Source organism: Tachyglossus aculeatus, chromosome 22 (genome assembly GCF_015852505.1).
Source record: "Tachyglossus aculeatus isolate mTacAcu1 chromosome 22, mTacAcu1.pri, whole genome shotgun sequence".
Classification (NCBI taxonomy): Eukaryota; Metazoa; Chordata; class Mammalia; order Monotremata; family Tachyglossidae; genus Tachyglossus; species Tachyglossus aculeatus.
The window spans coordinates 3,750,288-3,768,116 of NC_052087.1; the positions used below are offsets into that span (position 1 = coordinate 3,750,288).

Consider the following 17,829-nt stretch of genomic DNA (forward strand, 5'->3'; position numbering starts at 1 on the left):
CCCATAGACTTGGGCCAAACAGACTCTCTTATAAAACAGTGGCTCTGTTTCAGTTTCTCTGAAAGGCTACTGGAATATTTTTGCTGACTTATTCAGTGTAGCCGGCACAAAGGATAGCCAAGTATTTGAACGTAGTAAAGCCAAGAGAACTCTCAACAAAGGGCAGATTTTCAGAGGCAGAGTGCTTTGTTTCTCCTCTGTAGCATGCTTTCTGTATCCAGCTTGGTGTAGAACCCACCTCTTTGGGAAGTTTACAAAACCATGAATCCCCCCTTCAACATCCCTGACTAGAGTGAAACAGAAGGCACCTAGTGGTAACTGTTCTTGTTTGGACCGAGTTGCTAAAAGGAAAGGCGTTGTGGAAATATCAGCATCCTCCTCTCGTGCCAATTCCGTTGACTTTTGGAGTGAAAATGAAGTCACTTCAGTTTTTTTTGGCATCTTTTCAAGAGCTCCTGTGATACAGTGGGCCCCAGTTACGTCACTTGAAAAATAAGGTTGCAGTTAAAGGTGTGGGCAGCCAATTTGAGATGAATCTAATTTGTTTGATCATTGGTCCAAGTAGGTAATAGGTTTGCGGGCACAGCCAAGACCAAAAGAAGTTTGAAATGGCAGCGGCTTTTTTTCATGGATAGTAGAGGTAGATTTGTTCTATTTTATTGCCTATTTTCAACGTAGGTGATGGAATTGGAAGATGTTGTTCCTCTGGATTGCTGCCGCCTTGTTAAGTACGATGAGTTTCACGATTATCTTGAGCGGTCTTATGAAGGAGAGGAAGACACCCCGATGGGATTCCTACTAGGCGGAGTTAAGTCAACCTACATGTTTGATCTACTGCTGGAAACAAGAAGATTTGACCAGGTTTTCCAGTCTTACAAACCTGGGGGTAAGTCAAATAATTCTTGAGGCATTTGTGCGCAGCGCGATTACATCCCGTAAAGAACTGCTATTGCCGTTGATGATGATTGCAGCTTTAGGCTTAGGCCCATAACTTAAGCTGTAATAGATTTCACATTGTGTAACACAAACACATCACACTCTGCAACACATTCCTCAGCAGTCGTAGAGGAGGTTCATTGGGAAGAGGGGATCCGAATGACTGGGCTGTCAGCTGCTGAGCAGCCCCCTCCAACCTCAGCAGAGGGAGAAGGGGGAGGGAGGGAGAAATGTACACATTTAATTTTCATTTATCATCTGATTCTTTATCATATTTATAACATGTGAGCAGTTTTTTTCTATTTAAATAGTGACCTGGAAATTGCAAAGAAAGCCATAGCTGATGGTTAGATAAGCTTAATGAATGTTGTTTCTGGGGGAGGTCCTGAGGTTAAAGGAGCCCCGTCGAAAATTTTGTTGCCTTCCTTGGAAAATTTGACAGTTGATGTGGGGGTAGAAGAGGGTACCTCATCTTACCAGAACTCTATATTCCCGGTTTTCTTGACTAAAAGGAAAAACCCCATCACTAAGAGCTTCTATTCAGAATATGTGGTTTTATCTTGGGGTATTATTTATTGAATAGCACTTAGGCTTTCTGTTTTCTGCTTTTCAAACTGGAACAGAGGTGATGGTGAAAGTTCACGTTGTCGACTTAAAGGCAGAATCCGTTGCCGCTCCTATCAGTGTGCGAGCTTATTTGAATCAAACGATTATCGAATTTAAGCAACTTGTCTCAAAGGTAAGGCTTAACTGGGCTTAACTGGCAACTCGTGCCTAGCTTCATTAGGAAAGAACAGTAATTGAAATGTCTGATGTGCAGGTGGATTCCCATGTATTTTGGCAAGAATGTCAACTTCTTGCATGTGCTTGGCAAAACGTTACCTTAGTAATAATTTATAATGTAAGTAGTGTCATGGGTGCTTTTTGTCTAATGCTTTGATCAGCTAGCTCACTTTATCCTCACAACTCTGGGGAGGTAGGGAAAGGCATGCCTCGTTAGCCCCGGTTTTCAGCTGAGGAAACCGAGGCCCAGAGTTTGTAACTTAACAGGCCAAGAGCAGAGCCAGGACTTGAGCCATATAAGCACCCGTCTCAAATTAATAACTGCGGTAAGCGTTAAGCACTTACTATGTGCCAAGCACTGAACTAGGTGCCGGGGTGGTTGCAAGCAAATCGGGTTGAGCACAGCCCCTGTCCCACAGCCTTAATCCCCATTTTATAGATGAGGAACCTGAGGCCGAGAAGCCAAGTCACACAGGAGACAAGTGGCGGAGCCGGGTTTAGAACTCAGTCCTTCTAACTCCCGGTCTCATGCTCTAACCACTAGGCCATGCCGCTTCTCTGTTTATCCGTCAGGAAGTGTATTTGGGCTAGAGGGTGGCGTGACATAGCAGCTGCAGTTTTGCCTCTCTTGCAGTGATCACTTTCTACAATTCTTCTGCTGCCCTACAGCCCCTCCCCTGAGGAAGTAGCCATGCCAGCGTGTCCCCTCACCATCCCTTTGTGAGTCGCGGCAGACCAAGCATGGCTGCTGGGGTCTGGATTATAGTCCCCCCTCTAATTTTTATAGAGCAGAGGACTTCTGCTCTGGTGGTGTCCCTACTTTAAATGTATTAAACTCAGCACCTGTTTTGTGAGATTGGTGGAGCTGCCTGGATGGTTTTACATAGCACAAGAATTCAGAATTATGGTAGTAATCACATAGGGCTCCCAGTGATCAGCGGAAACCTGAGAAAAAGTGAGGGCGGGGATGTTAGCCAAGGTCCTGTTGTTAGCTCCACAGACATTTCCGAAATGTCTGATTGATTGATTGATTGATTGATTGAAATCCGGAGTGAACCATGTCCCCAGACAGAATGGCGGCTGCAGTCAGGATTTAATCCATAGTACAAATTGGGAAGAATACCAGCAAAGGTACGGAGACCGAGGTGTAATGGTCTAAACTCAGAAGTCGCTGAAGGGCCACAGAGAGCTTTTTAACACTGTCTGGGAGTCACAAGGCCTGGGTAGCACTTGGACTTCCCTGAACCTAACACTGTCCTTGGACAAGGAGGTGGAAAGGGCTTAAACAGAAACTGGCAAATTAGATCACCCTAGTCCTGTTTATCAGGGCTGTCGGTTCGACAGAGAGTAATACTTCATCACGTGGGAAGTCTTATTCTACTCGAGGGCTCGGGGCAAAGCGGATCTGGCAACCAGCTAACAGGGAGCAGCCAGAAGGGGCAAAAACAGTCTACATGAAAGTTGTGCTTCTGCACCCTCTCCCAGGCTTGCCCAGGGGTGGGGTGAGTGGCTTCTGGGAAGTGTGGGCATACCCCCCCGCTTGGCACTGTAGGTCATGTTAGCATTGGCCTTTCCTTCCCTGCTTTTCCATTGCCGGCTTTCCACCAGGCCTGATTTGGTTTTTTTTTAACCACGCTGCCTTGGCCTTCGCTTAGCCATCTAACAGAAATGAGTTAACCACAGATGCTACTTAGCGTATTTTAGTATTATTCCATTACTGCATTGAAACCCGGAGTTTCAGTTTGTGGCTTTTCTTGGAAATGTTTGCGCCAGACATATTTCAAGAGTTCCATACGGCACAGACCTCTCACTAAATGTATGATAAAGCTCTGCGCTGACCTTAAGTTTTCCATAGACGCTTTAAAGATAGTCACATAATCTTTCATATCATAAGCATTTTTTTTTCCAGACCTCAGGATTTGTATTACTAACGTGAAGAAAAATGCTTTGGATTCTGTGGCCTGTGGTAATTTTTCATTACCATTCTTCTTCTTATCGGAGCTTGACTTCTTTTAGGAACCATCCTAGTTTTTTTTTTTTAAGTCTTAGTTCCATAAAGCTATGGAGAGAGCAGGAGTCCGGGGCCCTGGGTTCTAAACCCTCCTCTGTCACTGGCTTGCTGGCTCACTTAACCTCTCCGGGCTTCAGGTTCCCCATCTGAAAAAATAGGGATAAGATGACTACTGTCCTTCTTAATCAGTGGTATTTATTGAGCTCTTACTATGTGCAGAGCACTGTACAAGCGCTTGGGAGAGTACAGTCCAACAGAGTTGGCAGACACGTTCCCTGCCCACAACGAGCTTACAGTCTAGATGGTAAACAGTGTGTGGGACAGGGACTGTCCAATCTGATTATCTTGTATCTGTCCCTAATGCTTAGCATAGGGCTAGGCACACAGTAATCAAAACTATTATCATTATTGTATGTATGTTTCGAAGAGATGAATTTAGAGGATCAAGCAATAGAATTATTGAATTTACTGTGTGTGAAACACTGTACTAAGGAAAGTACTACATAGTAGAATTGGTAGACGTGACCCCTACCCCCTTCTGGAAACATATCCAACCTCGACTTCATTGACACTGTCCTCTCCAGGTTCTTCTCCTATCTCTCCGGCTGCTAGTTAACGGTCGTCTTCCCGGCTCCTCCTCTGCCTCCCACTCCCTAACTGCGGAGGGGCCTCAGGGGTCAGTTCTGGGGCCCCTTCTCTTCTCATCTACACCCACTGCCTTGGAAAACTCATTCACTGACATGTCAACTGCCACCTCTTTGCAGGTGATTCCCAAATCTACATCTCCAGCCCTGATCTCCCTCCCTCTCTGCAGTCTCACATTTCCTCCTGCCTTCAAGACCTCTCTACTTGACGTCCTCCTGTCACCTCAAACTTATCACGTCCAAAACAGGACTCCTTATCTTCCCACTCAAACCCTGTCCTCCCCTTGACTTCCCCATCACCGTAGACAGCATCACCATTCTTTCTGTCTCACTAACCCATAACCTTGTCTCCTTTCTCGCATTCAATGCACATATTCAGTCTGTCACTAAATCCTGTTGTTCAGCCTTTACAGCGTGGCTAAAATCCATCCTTTCTGCTCTGTGCAAACTGCTACCACATTATTCCAAGCGCTTTTCCTGTCCCGCCTTGATTACTGTATCTGCCTCCTTGCTGACCTCCTGCCTCCTGTCTCTCCCTGCTCCAGCCCAGACTTCTCTGCTGCCCAGATCATTTTTCTACAAGGAAGTACAGTCCAGGGTTCCCCACTCCTCCAGAACCTCCAGCGGTTGTCCATCCACCTTGGCGTCAAACGGAAAATCCTTACCCTCGGCTTTGAAGCCCTCAATCACCTTGCCCCCTCCTACCTCGCCTCGCTACTCTCCTACTTCACACTTCAATCCTCTAATGCCAGCCTACTTACTGTACCTCTATTTTTTCTGTCTCTCCTCCGACCTCTCGCCCACATCCCACCACTGGCCTGCCCTCCCTTTTCATATCTGACACACGCTTACTGTCCCAACCTTCAAGGCCATATCGAAGGCACATCTTCTCCAAGAGGCCTACCCTGACTAAGCCCTCATTTCCTCTTTGCCACTGAACTCCGTGCCCCTGCTGGCACTCACCTGGCGGGGATGAGAGCAGGGTGTTGCCGTAATATCAATCGGTGATACTTAATGAGCGCTTACTGTGTGCAGAGCACTATATTAAGCACCTGGGGAAAGCCCGCAAGATGCTTCACATCCATTCCTCTGCGTGAGTTCTGAGTACAGAGACTCACCCGTCTTTTCTGACAGGAGTATTCCTTACATGGGAAAGCATTTTAGAACCGTTCAGTACTGTGTTCCGTTAAAACACAAAAACCATGAGTTTTATTCTTTATCAGAAAATGTGTTCTCTTGGGTTTTCATCTGTATTGTATGTGCATTAAAGTTTAAACGAGAGTAGTTAAAGAAACTAGTATCAAAAGCAACTCTCCCTTCGGCACAACTGCCGGAAGGGAAAGTGCTTTTTTTTTTTTTAAGATAACTTAAAGACGTGGTGAAGAATAAAATCTTTAGTGGGAATGTAATCCAAACTTTACGTGTACTATTTTTATAGGAAAAAAGCGTTATTATGGCATGGCTCCCTTTTGTGGTTGAATTGTTTTTGCTGAATGGAATGAACCTGATACTCCTTTTCCTATGTGTCACTTCTCCCTCTCCTTTTTTAGATTGAGTTCCCTGTGGGCTAGGGATGTGTCTGAATCAATGTCCTTGTATTTTTTCCCCCAGCGCTTAATACAGTGTGTGCCTTATGCTTTAGTAAGCACTTCATAAGTAATTCTACTACTGCTTTCTGGTTGTTTCTAGGTTCAAGTAAAAATATTTGACATGATAATAAATGCCCTCTTATTCAATGGCTGTCCCGTTTTAGGCTTTATTACTTCCTACTGAAACAATGCGAATAGTTCTGGAACGCTGCTATAATGACTTGCGTCTTCTCAATGTGCCCAGTAAAACACTGAAGGCCGAAGGGTTTTTTAGAAGCAACAAGGTATGTCTTTTAGTCACTGTCTTGAATGTAAATGATAGTGAAAGCAGAAGGGAAAGCAATTTGTGGCTGCAGTGATCTTCTCATTTATTCAGCGCAGTATCTTTTATATGAGGAGTTTTCCTATAACACAGGAGTTGCATTTGTAAAGTGCTGTGTGTAAAAGTAAACTTGCATTATTGCATTGGGAAATATTGGTGAGGGGGTAGGTGGCTGGAAGAATGTTGCTGTGATTGATTTTTTTTCAATGCAAACTCTGATCTTATGTCCACCACCAGCAGAATACCTTCCACCCTTACAGTTCACTGCTATTTTCCATACTGAATAATGTAAAGTTGCAAAAAAACACCAAGCAATCCAAGGTATGGAACAGGGCAGCGAGGCAGAGGCTGGGAAGCGGGCAGGACCGCGTGAGCGCAACTGTTTCTTGGCCCACGTAACCTTTCCTTGCACCAAACTGCGGGTCGTGGCCTGCCGGGACAGGCTCCTACCTCGGAAAGAATGTTCCCTACCTCTTCCCCTGGGTTGTTTCCAAAATGTGCAATGAAACATTACCTAATGGAGCAGACTCTGTAGTGGTCGGTATTTCCGCAAGGATGGGCGGAAGAAAGGGACAGTCTCCTGTAAGTTCATCTTTTAAACTCCGTTTCCTAACCGGCTTGCAAAGTACAGTCTCCCAACTCCACAAACCTGTACCTTTTCCCGGTGAGCCCTTGCCTGTTTTGTTAAAAAAAAAAGATCAGGATTTCCACGCGGGTTCCAGGTTGAGTTTTCCACGCGTCTTCTCCCATTTTCACGGCAGCCTCCCATGTCCGAACCGCAAAGGGCTTTCGGTGCTGCCTTACTGCCACCGTTGCGAAGAGAGGCTCTTGGGACCGAAGCACCTGGGGCAATGCTCAGTCAATCGGCGGTATTTGTTGAGCCCTTACTCTATGCAGAGCGCTGTACTGAGCGCTTGGGAGAGTACAGTTCAACAGAATTAACTGACACACTCCCACGGGCAAAGGGGGGACCTGGAATATTGTCCTCTCAGGAAGTACGGGAATAGTTCAAGCAAACAGATTAAATTTGAATTTACCGGGTTGCCAAGTCTAAGCGGTACAAATTACATTTGTCAGGCTTCAGCTTTTCAGATGCCTAATTTGTAGAGACTCCGTCTTTGAGGAGTCTGTTGAATCTCTGAGGAGACTGTCGAATACGAGTCCTGCCAGTTTGACGGGCCCGGTAACAACAGGGTTGCAGGTGGGCACAGGGCCTTTTAGTATAATGTGAACGTTTTAAGGTTCGGATGCCAATTCAGTCATCTTCTAAAAGCACTTAGCGAGCAGCTTATTTTCTGAGATGCAAGGGAATAGCTCCGAGCTTATTGTGCGGGGACGATCCGCTCTTCAGGCGACGGTGAGTCTTTGGAGAGGAGCCGCAGAGGGGCCGTCGTCTAACTCTTGGCTCAATGTCTTAGGTATTTGTCGAAAGTTCCGAGTCTTCGGATCATCAGCTGGCCTTCGCCGATTCCCACTTGTGGAAGCTCTTGGATCGGCATGCAAATACAATCAGACTCTATGTTTTATTGCCCGAGCAGTCCCCGGGGTCTCATTCTAAAAGGACAGCTTGTCAAAAAGCCAGCGGGGATTCTGGCCAGACAAACGACGCCTGCGAAAGAGCGAAAGGACCTTTAGGGAGCCAAAAGTCTGTCGAGGCGATCCTCGAAGAGAGCACTGAGAAGCTCAAGAACTTGTCGCTGCAGCAGCGGCAGGAAGGAGGGGACGGGGCCACCCGCAAGAACGCCGAGAGCGGCGACCTCGAGACCGGCGAGTCACCCCTGAACGAAAGGGACTCGGCGGCAGCGGCGGAGAGTCGCGACCTCGAGCCGGCGGTTCCGACCCCGGACCCGGAGAACTTCCCGTCCGAGGAGCGCTCGGACTCGGACGTGAACACGGACAGGAGCACCAGTTCCGTGGACAGTGACATCCTCAGCTCCAGTCACAGCAGCGACACCCTGTGCAACGCGGACAGCACCCCGGGCCCCCTGGCCAACGGCCTCGACTCTCACAGCATCACGAGCAGCAGGAGGTCGAAAGCAAATGAAGGGAAAAAAGAGACTTGGGATACCGCGGAGGAAGACTCGGGAACGGACAGCGAGTACGATGAAAGCGGCAAGAGTGGCGGAGCGGTACAGTACATGTACTTCAAAGCAGAATCCTTGGCTGCCGATGACGGTGCGGGGGAAGGGCACAGATGTAGGTGTTTTCGTTACCTAGCAACCGAGAGATCGTTGCCAGGACAACGCTCTAACAGCTTCTAACCTCCCCCAACCACGTGTGTGTCCCCCCCCCCCCCCCTTATTTTCCCCCCCAAAGTACCGTTGGTGTGGCTTTCTGGGCATAAACCTTGACCCATGCCCTCACGTTTACCATCATTTTTACAATGTCACTGACTTTCTTTTGGTTTCCAAATTATTTTCCTTAAGGTAGAGAGCATTTCCAGGGTATCTGGAAGAGCGGAGCTCAGTACTAGCTGCTTACCCAAACAGTAAATAAACCAAGATGAAGTTCTGTATGTCCTCTAAACGATCCTGCTCTCGACCGGGATAGTAGAATTCATATAAAACTACCTTCTGTATTCTCTACCACTTGCTTCCCCATCAAAATATTAATCTCCAAGTGCCTAACTGTTGATTTTTTTTTTTTCTAATATGAGATAGTGTTGGTAAGTTGTCCCAACAGGGCACTGCTACAAAAGCCAGTTACTACTTTTTTTGAATATTTGAGTTGGCTGGGATGGGTTTATTCAGTAATGTAGATCAGGTTTGACATTGGAAGAGGAAACGCCAGGGCCTTTAATGACAGCCGTTATGATTAGTGTGATGGCATGATAGACTGGACGTAACTTTTTCCCAGATACCAGGGAAATTTAGCAGAATTTAGCAGAAAACAATTTTTGATTGTCCCCAATTTGCAGTTTTTTTATGGTATTTAAGCGCTTACCTTGTGCCAGGCACTGTATTGGGTGCAGGGGTGAAAACACACTAATCCGATTGGACACATGGGGCTCCCAGCTTTAATCCCCATTTTACAGATGAGGTGACTGAGGCACAGAGAAGTGAAGCGACTTGCCCGAGGTCACACGGCAGACAAGTGGCGGAGCCGGGATTAGACCCCAGGTCTTTCTGACTCCCGAGCCTGTGCTCTATCCATTAGGCCATACTGCCTTGTGGTTATTGGTTACCTACATACATTTTCTGTTCTAGATGCTCATCAGTATATGAGCAAGTAGGGTAAAAATCAAATGTCTCCTTGGCAGAGGAGGGCATATAAAATCTTAAGGAGAATGAGACGGTTGTCTGAGTGGTGACTGAGTGGTCTGTATTAGAGAATTTGAAACAATCTTGTCTTGCATATAATAATAATGATGGTATTTGTCAAGCACTTACTATGTGCCAAGCACTGTGAGAAATACAAGGTAATCAGGTTGTCCCACGTGGGCCTCACGGTGTTAGTCCCCATTTTACAGATGAGGTAACTGAGGCACAGAGAAGTTAAGTGACTTGACCAAGGTCACACAACTGACAAGCGGAGCTAGGATTAGAACCCAAGTCCCTCTAACTTAGGCCCATGCTCTATCCACTAGACCACGCTATTTCTCAGCATATGCAGATTCATTTTTGACCAAAATAGAGGCAGCTTTTTTTTGGACGGGGGGACAAGAATTGATTTCATGGGAAAATCAGACAAGGATTATTTTTGTTTAAAATGCTGTCACTTGAGATTTGCGGGCTTTATATTTTCAAGAAACGGAGTTCAGCTTTGCTTTCAGTTTTGTAGAGTTGGAGTAATTTAATGAAATAGTCTCAGACACATTTTGTAGGAACTTTAAAGTAACCCAGCCACAGTATGTGTGTTATCAGAACTAAGTCAGCATCGCAAGTTAGCGGATTTGAGTGAAGGGAAGTTTTTGTTGATATTCTGTGGTTAAAGGCAGTGGCTTAAATAATCTGGGACCAAGACCTGTGAGCTCGGGACATCCCAAGTGAATTTTCTATCTCATGTGAGAATTACTAGAGATATTTCCAAAAGGTGTAGTTTTGAGTTTGACATAGATACAGTGCTTATTTTTTGTCATTTTATTAGTTTTGAGCTCAATCACATTTGAAATTTGGGATAGTCTTAAAGCAGTTTTGCTTAGATTTTTTTTTTCCTCTAGCTTTTTTTTTCAGTTGAAATCAGACATAGAGTTAAATATTACCATGCTCGATGTAAATGCAGTGCATTTTTTTCACTTAGACTCTTTATGGAATTTATCATTGATTTGTTTCATATGCATTTTGAGAAGTTTTTTTCAGAATCTGTTTTGTGCTTAGGGTTGATGGTGCACGTTGATAAACGAATCACTCTGGCGGCCTTCAAACAACATTTGGAACCTTTTGTTGGAGTTTTGTCCTCCCACTTCAAGGTTTTTCGAGTTTATGCCAGCAATCAAGAGTTTGAGAGCGTGCGACTGAATGAGACCCTTTCATCGTTTTCGGATGACAACAAGGTTAACTAAAACTGTCTTTGAATCGTTTACCTACTAGAGCCAGAATAAGGAACTGATTTTAGTAACTTCTTTCATTATTTTCCCCGTGAAGTAAAATTTAGTATCTTCCGTTGCAACCCTGTTTCACGGACATTGTTTCCTCTGTGGATGATGATGATGGCAGGAAGCTCGGATAACTTTGTTTTGTACTTGTAACTCTCCAATTTTGTTCTGAATCTGTAGATCACTATTCGACTGGGAAGAGCGCTTAAGAAGGGAGAATACAGAGTGAAGGTATACCAGCTTGTAGTGAATGAGCAAGAGGTAAGCTTCAAACTTTGGCTCACAAGATGAAGTTTTGTTTCCCACCCCCAGAAGGCTCATACTGCTAAGCTACACACATTATATTTTGTGTGTGTGTGTCTGTGATTCCTAGAAGATGATCTCCATATCAGTTAATGGTCTAGGCCAGATCAGAGTGAGGTTTCATATCTTAAAATTGTTTCCATTTTAGGGAGCACTTAAGAAACTTCTCTGTCGTAACGTTAAGATGGGGAAGGGAATACAGCTTTAGTGACTGGCAATTTTGAAACTTATTTTTGCCCTGTAATTTGAAGAAACCGTGTTAAGGATTCCTGTAATAATGGTGGTATTTGTTAGCAGCTTACTATGTGTGATGCACTAGGGTGGGAACAAAATAATCAGGGCGAATCCAATGCCCGTCTCATGAGGGAGAAGAAGTATGTTATCGCCATTTGACAGAGGAGGAAACTGAGGCACAGAGAAGTCATGACTTACCCAAGGCCCCACAGCAGATGAGTGGTGGTTCCAGAACTAGAAACCTGGTCTTCAGATTCCCAGTCCTGGGTCTTTACACTAGACTACAATGCCCCCCCCAGGGCTCCCCAAATTTTTGTAGCCTGTTGAAAAGCAAAATGTGAGGTTTGTGCTCAATATTGGGTTGCACCTTTCTGTGTTGCTTAGGTCCCCATACCGTAGTCGAGAAGAGCACCACCGCCCAGGTTGTAAAATAAAAAGACAACTTTGCCGTCGGGATTGTGAGACTACACTCTGAGTCACAGCTGGATTTGTTCAAAGACTTGCGTGATCTGCAATCACAAACATTGTGCCTGAGCGAGTTTTGTTTGTAAATACACAGAAATTCTTCATTAATTCCAGAAGGGGAGATTACATGTCTCGCTGGATAAGATTTTCTATGTTCCAAAACAAGTCTGTTACATTGAGGATTCTGGCCCTATAAATGTATGGTTAAATTCCTCTCAAACCATGAAATTTTATGAAGCCCTTATCTGAGCGGCCATGAGATCATTTCGGGGGGTTTGTATAATCTCCCGATCATTTCTCCTAAGTCATATAGGTCCAGCGTGATCCAATGTCAGCTGTCTGGGATGGCAGCCTGCCTTTAGTGAGATTCTTGCCTCCGCCTTCTGGTTTCTTTTTTTCTTTTAAAAGTCCACTCCGCTTTATTCATAACAGAACTATAAGATCGCCTATTCAAAGTGTAAGCGTCCCATTCCTTAATTTTGTCACCGAGTTTTCCATTTTGTATTCCTAGCCGTGCAAGTTTCTTCTCGACGCTGTGTTTGCTAAAGGAATGACGGTCAGACAGTCCAAAGAGGAGCTGCTTCCTCAACTCAGGGAGCAATGTGGGATGGATATCAATATCGACAGGTAGTGTAAATATTCAGACTTCTTTTTTGCCTAGTGCAGTGCACAGCTGTGGCTCTACTACTCAGGCCCGTGTTGCCGACGAGGCCATTTCCAAGCCTGCACTGCTCATTATTTTCATACAATAATTTGTTGAGAAATGTGCCCGTGGGAATTCTTGAAATCATGCTTTTGGGGCTACTAAAACGCAAACAATTGAAAGCATCATTACCGAAAAAAGAAAAAAAAACCTTTGCTTTCCCACGTCACTATTCCCTGGCATTATATTCTCGTTATTAAGTAAACAGTTTCAAAAGATTCACAAATCTAAATCGGTTTTGTAGGTTTCGTCTAAGGAAGAAGACGTGGAAAAACCCTGGCACGGTGTTTCTGGATTATCACGTTTACGAAGAGGATATTAACATCTCCAGCAACTGGGAGGTGTTCCTTGAAGTTCTCGAGGGTAAGGTCACTGAGCCACGTGGAAGCAGCAGCTATCCTTCAAATCTTTTAGGAACTGGTATCAATACAGAGAAGTTACACTGTTCTGCTGGATTCCTCAGTGTAGTAGACTGCAGTCTGTCGAGACAGCGGAGTTTGATGGGATTGCTTTGGCAGCCGATTCCTTCTGTCTACAGCCAGCATCATCATTATTATTATTATTATTATTATTATTACCGAGTGCAAACAAGCATACTGTGTGCAAGTTGGGTGTGCGTGTGCCCCGCCGACCCAGAAGCCCCACGCCCTCAGTCACGGTTTTCATTAACTCAGGGAACCACCGAAGTCCAATATTGTTGTCCGCATCTCCTCTCTGCCCCTTCCGAAATTCTAGAAAATGATTTTGAGGACTTCTTCTGGTGTTTCCACCAGAAGCCTCTAAAAAGAGGGTGACCCTCTCCGCCTCCTCCCGCAGGGGTGGAGAAGATGAAATCTATGTCCCAGCTTGCCGTTCTGTCAAGACGATGGAAGCCCTCGGAAATGCAGCTGGAACCCTTCCAAGAAGTTGTGCTGGAAAGCAGCAGCGTCGACGAGTTGAAAGAGAAGGTACTCTGATGTTAAACCAGAGGCTTTTGAGCATGCTCTTCATGGGCCCTTAGGACGTAGACCGGCCTTCTGCCCCAGTTTTAGTTGTATTTCTGGTGGCAGCACCCCTGTCCCTCGGTTTATGGTATTTGTTCAGCGCTTACTACGTGTTCTAAGCGCCGGAGTAGATACGAGGATGGACACAGTCCCTGTCCCACGTGGGGCTCCCGATCTTAATCCCCATTTTACAGATGAGGGAACTGAGGCACAGGGAAGTGACGCGACTTGCCCAAGGCCACACAGCAGGCGGGATTCGAACCCATGACCCGTCTCCCAGGCCCGTGGTCAATCCATGCTGCTTCTCTTACACTGTGCTGAGGTAGCGCGAAGCAGTTGGGAGAGCCAGTCGGAGAAGGGGTTGCTCTCCTCGACTGGAGGCTTTGTGAAGCCCCGAAACCCAGGGGCAGGCGCGAGAACAGAGACGAACCTTGGGTCGGGCAAGCACAGCAACGTACTATTGGAACTGTTTTTACGCGCACCTGGTAAGCGTGGCAGTGCCCGCCATGCACCGATCTCTTCAGGCAAACCACTCCTGAATAAAATGTTCACTAGCAATAGGGTCCTCTTTGAAAATACAGGATAGCTCAGGTAGGTTGGAGTGTGAGAGAGTTGGATATCTCTGTCGGGGGAAGCACCGTGGCCCAGTGGAAAGAGTACGGACCTGGGTTTTAGTCCGTGTGCCGGCCGTGTGACTTCGGGCAGGTTGCTTGACTTCTCTGGGCCTCGGTTACCTCATCTGGAAAATGGGGATGAAGACCGAGAGCCCCGTGTGGGACAGGGACTCTGTCAAGCCTGCTGAACTTGTATCTACCTCAGCACTCAGAGCAGTGCTTAGCATGTGTAAAGCGCTTAACAGATATCATAATAATAATCGGGGTGGGGAGTGAGTCTCAAAACCTTATAATGAAATAGTTTTTTTATTCGAGTTACCGGGGAACCTTTTATTTCCTAGGTAATACACAGACTATAAATCAAGTAATTTCCTAATTAGTGATTTATCTCTTCTTGAGGTTTTCTCGTGGACCTCAGCCGGAGAGCAATCCTGCTTAACAGCCCCAGGCGATTAGTCTACAGTGCATTTTGCTTACTGTTGTTTCCCTGGGACATTCCTCCTTTAAGATCCACGTTTATTATTATTTTTTTTACTGGCACTTCTTAACTGCTGTGTGCCAGGCACTGTACTAAGTGCCAAAGATTCAAGCTAATCAAATTAAACACACAGTCCCTTCCCGTGTTTTGAGGCTCACGGTCTTAATCCCCATTTTACAGTTGAGGTAACTGAGGCACAGAGAAGTGAAGTGGCATGCTCGAGGTCTCCCAGCAGACAAGAGGCAGAACCGGGATTAGAATCCAGGTCCTTCTCCCAGGCTCGTGCTGTAGCCACTATGCCACACTGCTTCCCTCTTTCACCGTTGGCTCAAACTTCGCTCGCTAAGAAGGGAGGACAAACCAAAGGAAAAATGAAACCTCTGTGTCTTGGAATATCTCCCTTCAAAGCGGTCAGAAAGTAACGCCCACACAATCTCTTTTGCAGCTCTGTGAAATCAGCGGAATTCCTTTGGAAGACATTGAATTTGCGAAGGTAGGGAATGTGGCCATGTCCGAGGGGGGAGGTGGAAGTGCCTGGAAACACGAGCTGACTGCTGGCATGGTTTGTTTCCCGAATATTTTCCCTTTCAGGGCAGAGGAACGTTTCCCTGCGACATTTCTGTCTTGGAGATTCATCAGGACTTGGATTGGAATCCTAAAGTTTCGACTTTGAATGTTTGGCCCCTCTACATCTGTGATGACGGAGCGGTGATATTTTATAGGTAAGGAGCTCGCTGAGTTGTAGTCCCATCCATCAGTGACGTGACATCAGTGACATTTAGAGAAGTAATGTAGCCCGGTGGAAAGAGGCCGGGCTTGGGAGTCAGAGGTCATGGGTTCGAATCCCAGCTCCGCCATTTGTCAGCTGTGTGACTTTGGGCAAGTCACTTAACTTCTCTGTGCCTCAGTTACCTCATCTGGAAAATGGGGATTAAGACTGTGAGCCCCACGTGGGACAACCTGATCACCTTACATCCTCTCCAGCGCCTAGAACAGTGCTTTGCACATAGTAAGCACTTAACAAATGCCATCATTATTATCATTATGAGAAGCAGCGTGGCTCAGTGGTAAGAGCATGGGCTTTGGAGCCAGAGGTCATGGGTTTGAATCCCGGCTCCGCCACGTCTGCTGTGTGACCTTGGGCAAGTCACTTAACTTCTCTGAGCCAGTTACCTCATCTGTAAAATGGGGATTGACTGTGAGCCCCACGTTGGACAACCTGATCGCCTTGTGTCCCCCAGCGCTTAGAACAGTGCTTTGCACATAGTAAGCGCTTAACAAATGCCATTATTATTATTATTATTATTATTATTATTTATTGAGCGCTTACTGCATGCCGAGCACTTCGGAGAGTGCAGTACAACAGAGTTGGTAGACACGCCCCTGCCCGCGGTGAGTTTGCAGTCTAGAGGGTGAAGCTTTATGTTTGGGCAGTAACTGTTTTTCCAAGTCTGCTTCAAAGTGAATTTGGAAATTGTGGTTTTGGAAAAGAGGCTGTTTTCCTTTCGTGTACCCAGTTCTGAAATGATGACCGGAGGTTATCCATGGCATCCTTTTTTTCAAATTGTCTATTTGCACATCTGCTTTCCTCCCCATCCCCTGGCCTGGGTCTTGCCCCGTTGGTGGTTAGCTAAACCGTTTCTCCCCCTGCATTTGTGCTTAGCACAGTGCTTTGTTACACAGTAAGCACTCACACGAGTGAACGAATGAATCTGTGCAGGCGGTGGAGATTGGGCATTTCAGACTTGCTACCACTTTTATTTGTCTCCGAGGGCAGTCACGCCTTCCCACCTCAGCAGTGACGAGTTGAACTGAACTCGATGAATTTCTTGGGTCACGAAGGAAACGCGGTGTGGCACCAGAGGCCTCGGGGAAGAGGGGAACCAAGCCGGACGGCGCCCACCAGGCCCAGCCCACATTTCCTCCGCTCGTTTTTATGTAACCGGCCCCTCTCCCCGACGCTCTCTGAACCCTTTAACCCGTTTAATTTTCAGGGATAAAACGGAAGAACTCATGGAGCTGTCGGACGAGCAGAGGAACGAACTGATGAAAAGGGAGAGCAGCCGGCTCCAGAAGACGGGGCATCACGTCACTTACTCCCCTCGGAAAGAAAAGGCACTAAAAATCTATCTGGATGGGGCGCCTAGTAAGGAGTCGACCCAAGACTGAGCCTTCCGGGGGGCGACGGGGGGGCGAGCATTTTCCCTGGGGGGAGTTGGTGGGAATTGGCGGGTTCACTACTACTGTGTAGTGCCATTAAGGCAGGGCGCTCTTTAGGGGTAAGCAGTGACACCAGCACTGATTGGATTGCCGCTTGCCAGTCAGCAGCCCAGCGCCCAGCGGGGTGACTGTTCGGACTTTGGAATCGTGTTGTGCACTATAGTCAGACGTACTGTAGAGCGGAGGGGGTTTTGCAGAAGCAAAAACCTTAAAGCTCAGAAAGGGCCGTGGGGGGCGGGGGGAGGCGGGGAGGGTGCGAGTGAGCATTAAACGAGGACAGACGTGCACACAGTAGCTAGTCAAACTAGCCTCCAACAGGTTACTCATAGCTTAATAATAAAAGCTGGGCAAGGCCGTGGCTGAGTGATTTTTTTTTTTTCCAGTTTGTTTCACTGATAATACACACATTACCTCATTGAAAATTCAGAAGGACCTGCAAAAGTGTGGGCTCTGGAATGCAGCAGAGAGAGAGAGAGAGGCCCAAGGCAGAGCTGGGAATCAGCAGAGCCCAGCTCGAACCTGAGGAGGTTTTTAGACCTCCTCAGAGGTCGTTCTTAAAAACCCCCCATCTGCAGAGTCCCGTGGCGAGCAGGGGTGACCAGCAAAGGGGTCAGCAGTTGGCTGCAGGGCTGGAAAGATGACTGAGGTTTTTAGAAGTCTTCGTAGGGCGTTCTGAAAACACCATCAGGAAAGTTCTGCGGGCGAGGGAGGCCGGCGGGGGTGACCAGTAAGGAGTCAGTTCGCTGCAGTGTTGTAAAGATGACTAATTTTAGGTAAGAGCATCGCTCTTTCCTTCAACGTGTAAATAAAACTTTTCCCTAGGCCGTTTTGAGAATTAGAGTTGAAATCTCTTACCAGCAGGGGTTCCTTTCCCACGTCATCCTTCGGGGTGTACATCTGCGCACCTTTGGACACCTAGCAGGTCTCCATTGATTCTTCAGTTAAGGTTTTAGCAAAGCTGGGTCCCGTGAGTGAGGTTTTCCCCGTTCGGCTGCTTTTTTCCGGGGGGA

General features: G+C 46.6%; 1 protein-coding gene across 1 annotated transcript in view; it reads left to right on the forward strand.

Annotated features, from left to right (window-relative positions):
* The window catches only part of USP47 (ubiquitin specific peptidase 47), a 90,242-nt gene extending 73,194 nt beyond the window's left edge, over positions 1 to 17,048 (forward strand). The window contains exons 17-28 of the mRNA XM_038764019.1: positions 679 to 886; positions 1,560 to 1,675; positions 6,128 to 6,247; positions 7,704 to 8,481; positions 10,602 to 10,777; positions 11,000 to 11,080; positions 12,333 to 12,448; positions 12,769 to 12,887; positions 13,341 to 13,471; positions 15,045 to 15,092; positions 15,191 to 15,321; positions 16,594 to 17,048. Of these exons, the coding sequence (XP_038619947.1) occupies positions 679 to 886; positions 1,560 to 1,675; positions 6,128 to 6,247; positions 7,704 to 8,481; positions 10,602 to 10,777; positions 11,000 to 11,080; positions 12,333 to 12,448; positions 12,769 to 12,887; positions 13,341 to 13,471; positions 15,045 to 15,092; positions 15,191 to 15,321; positions 16,594 to 16,768 (2,199 nt within the window). The 3' untranslated portion in view covers positions 16,769 to 17,048. The remainder of the gene's footprint in view (positions 1 to 678; positions 887 to 1,559; positions 1,676 to 6,127; positions 6,248 to 7,703; positions 8,482 to 10,601; positions 10,778 to 10,999; positions 11,081 to 12,332; positions 12,449 to 12,768; positions 12,888 to 13,340; positions 13,472 to 15,044; positions 15,093 to 15,190; positions 15,322 to 16,593) is intronic.
* The last annotated feature ends 781 nt before the right edge of the window (positions 17,049 to 17,829 follow it).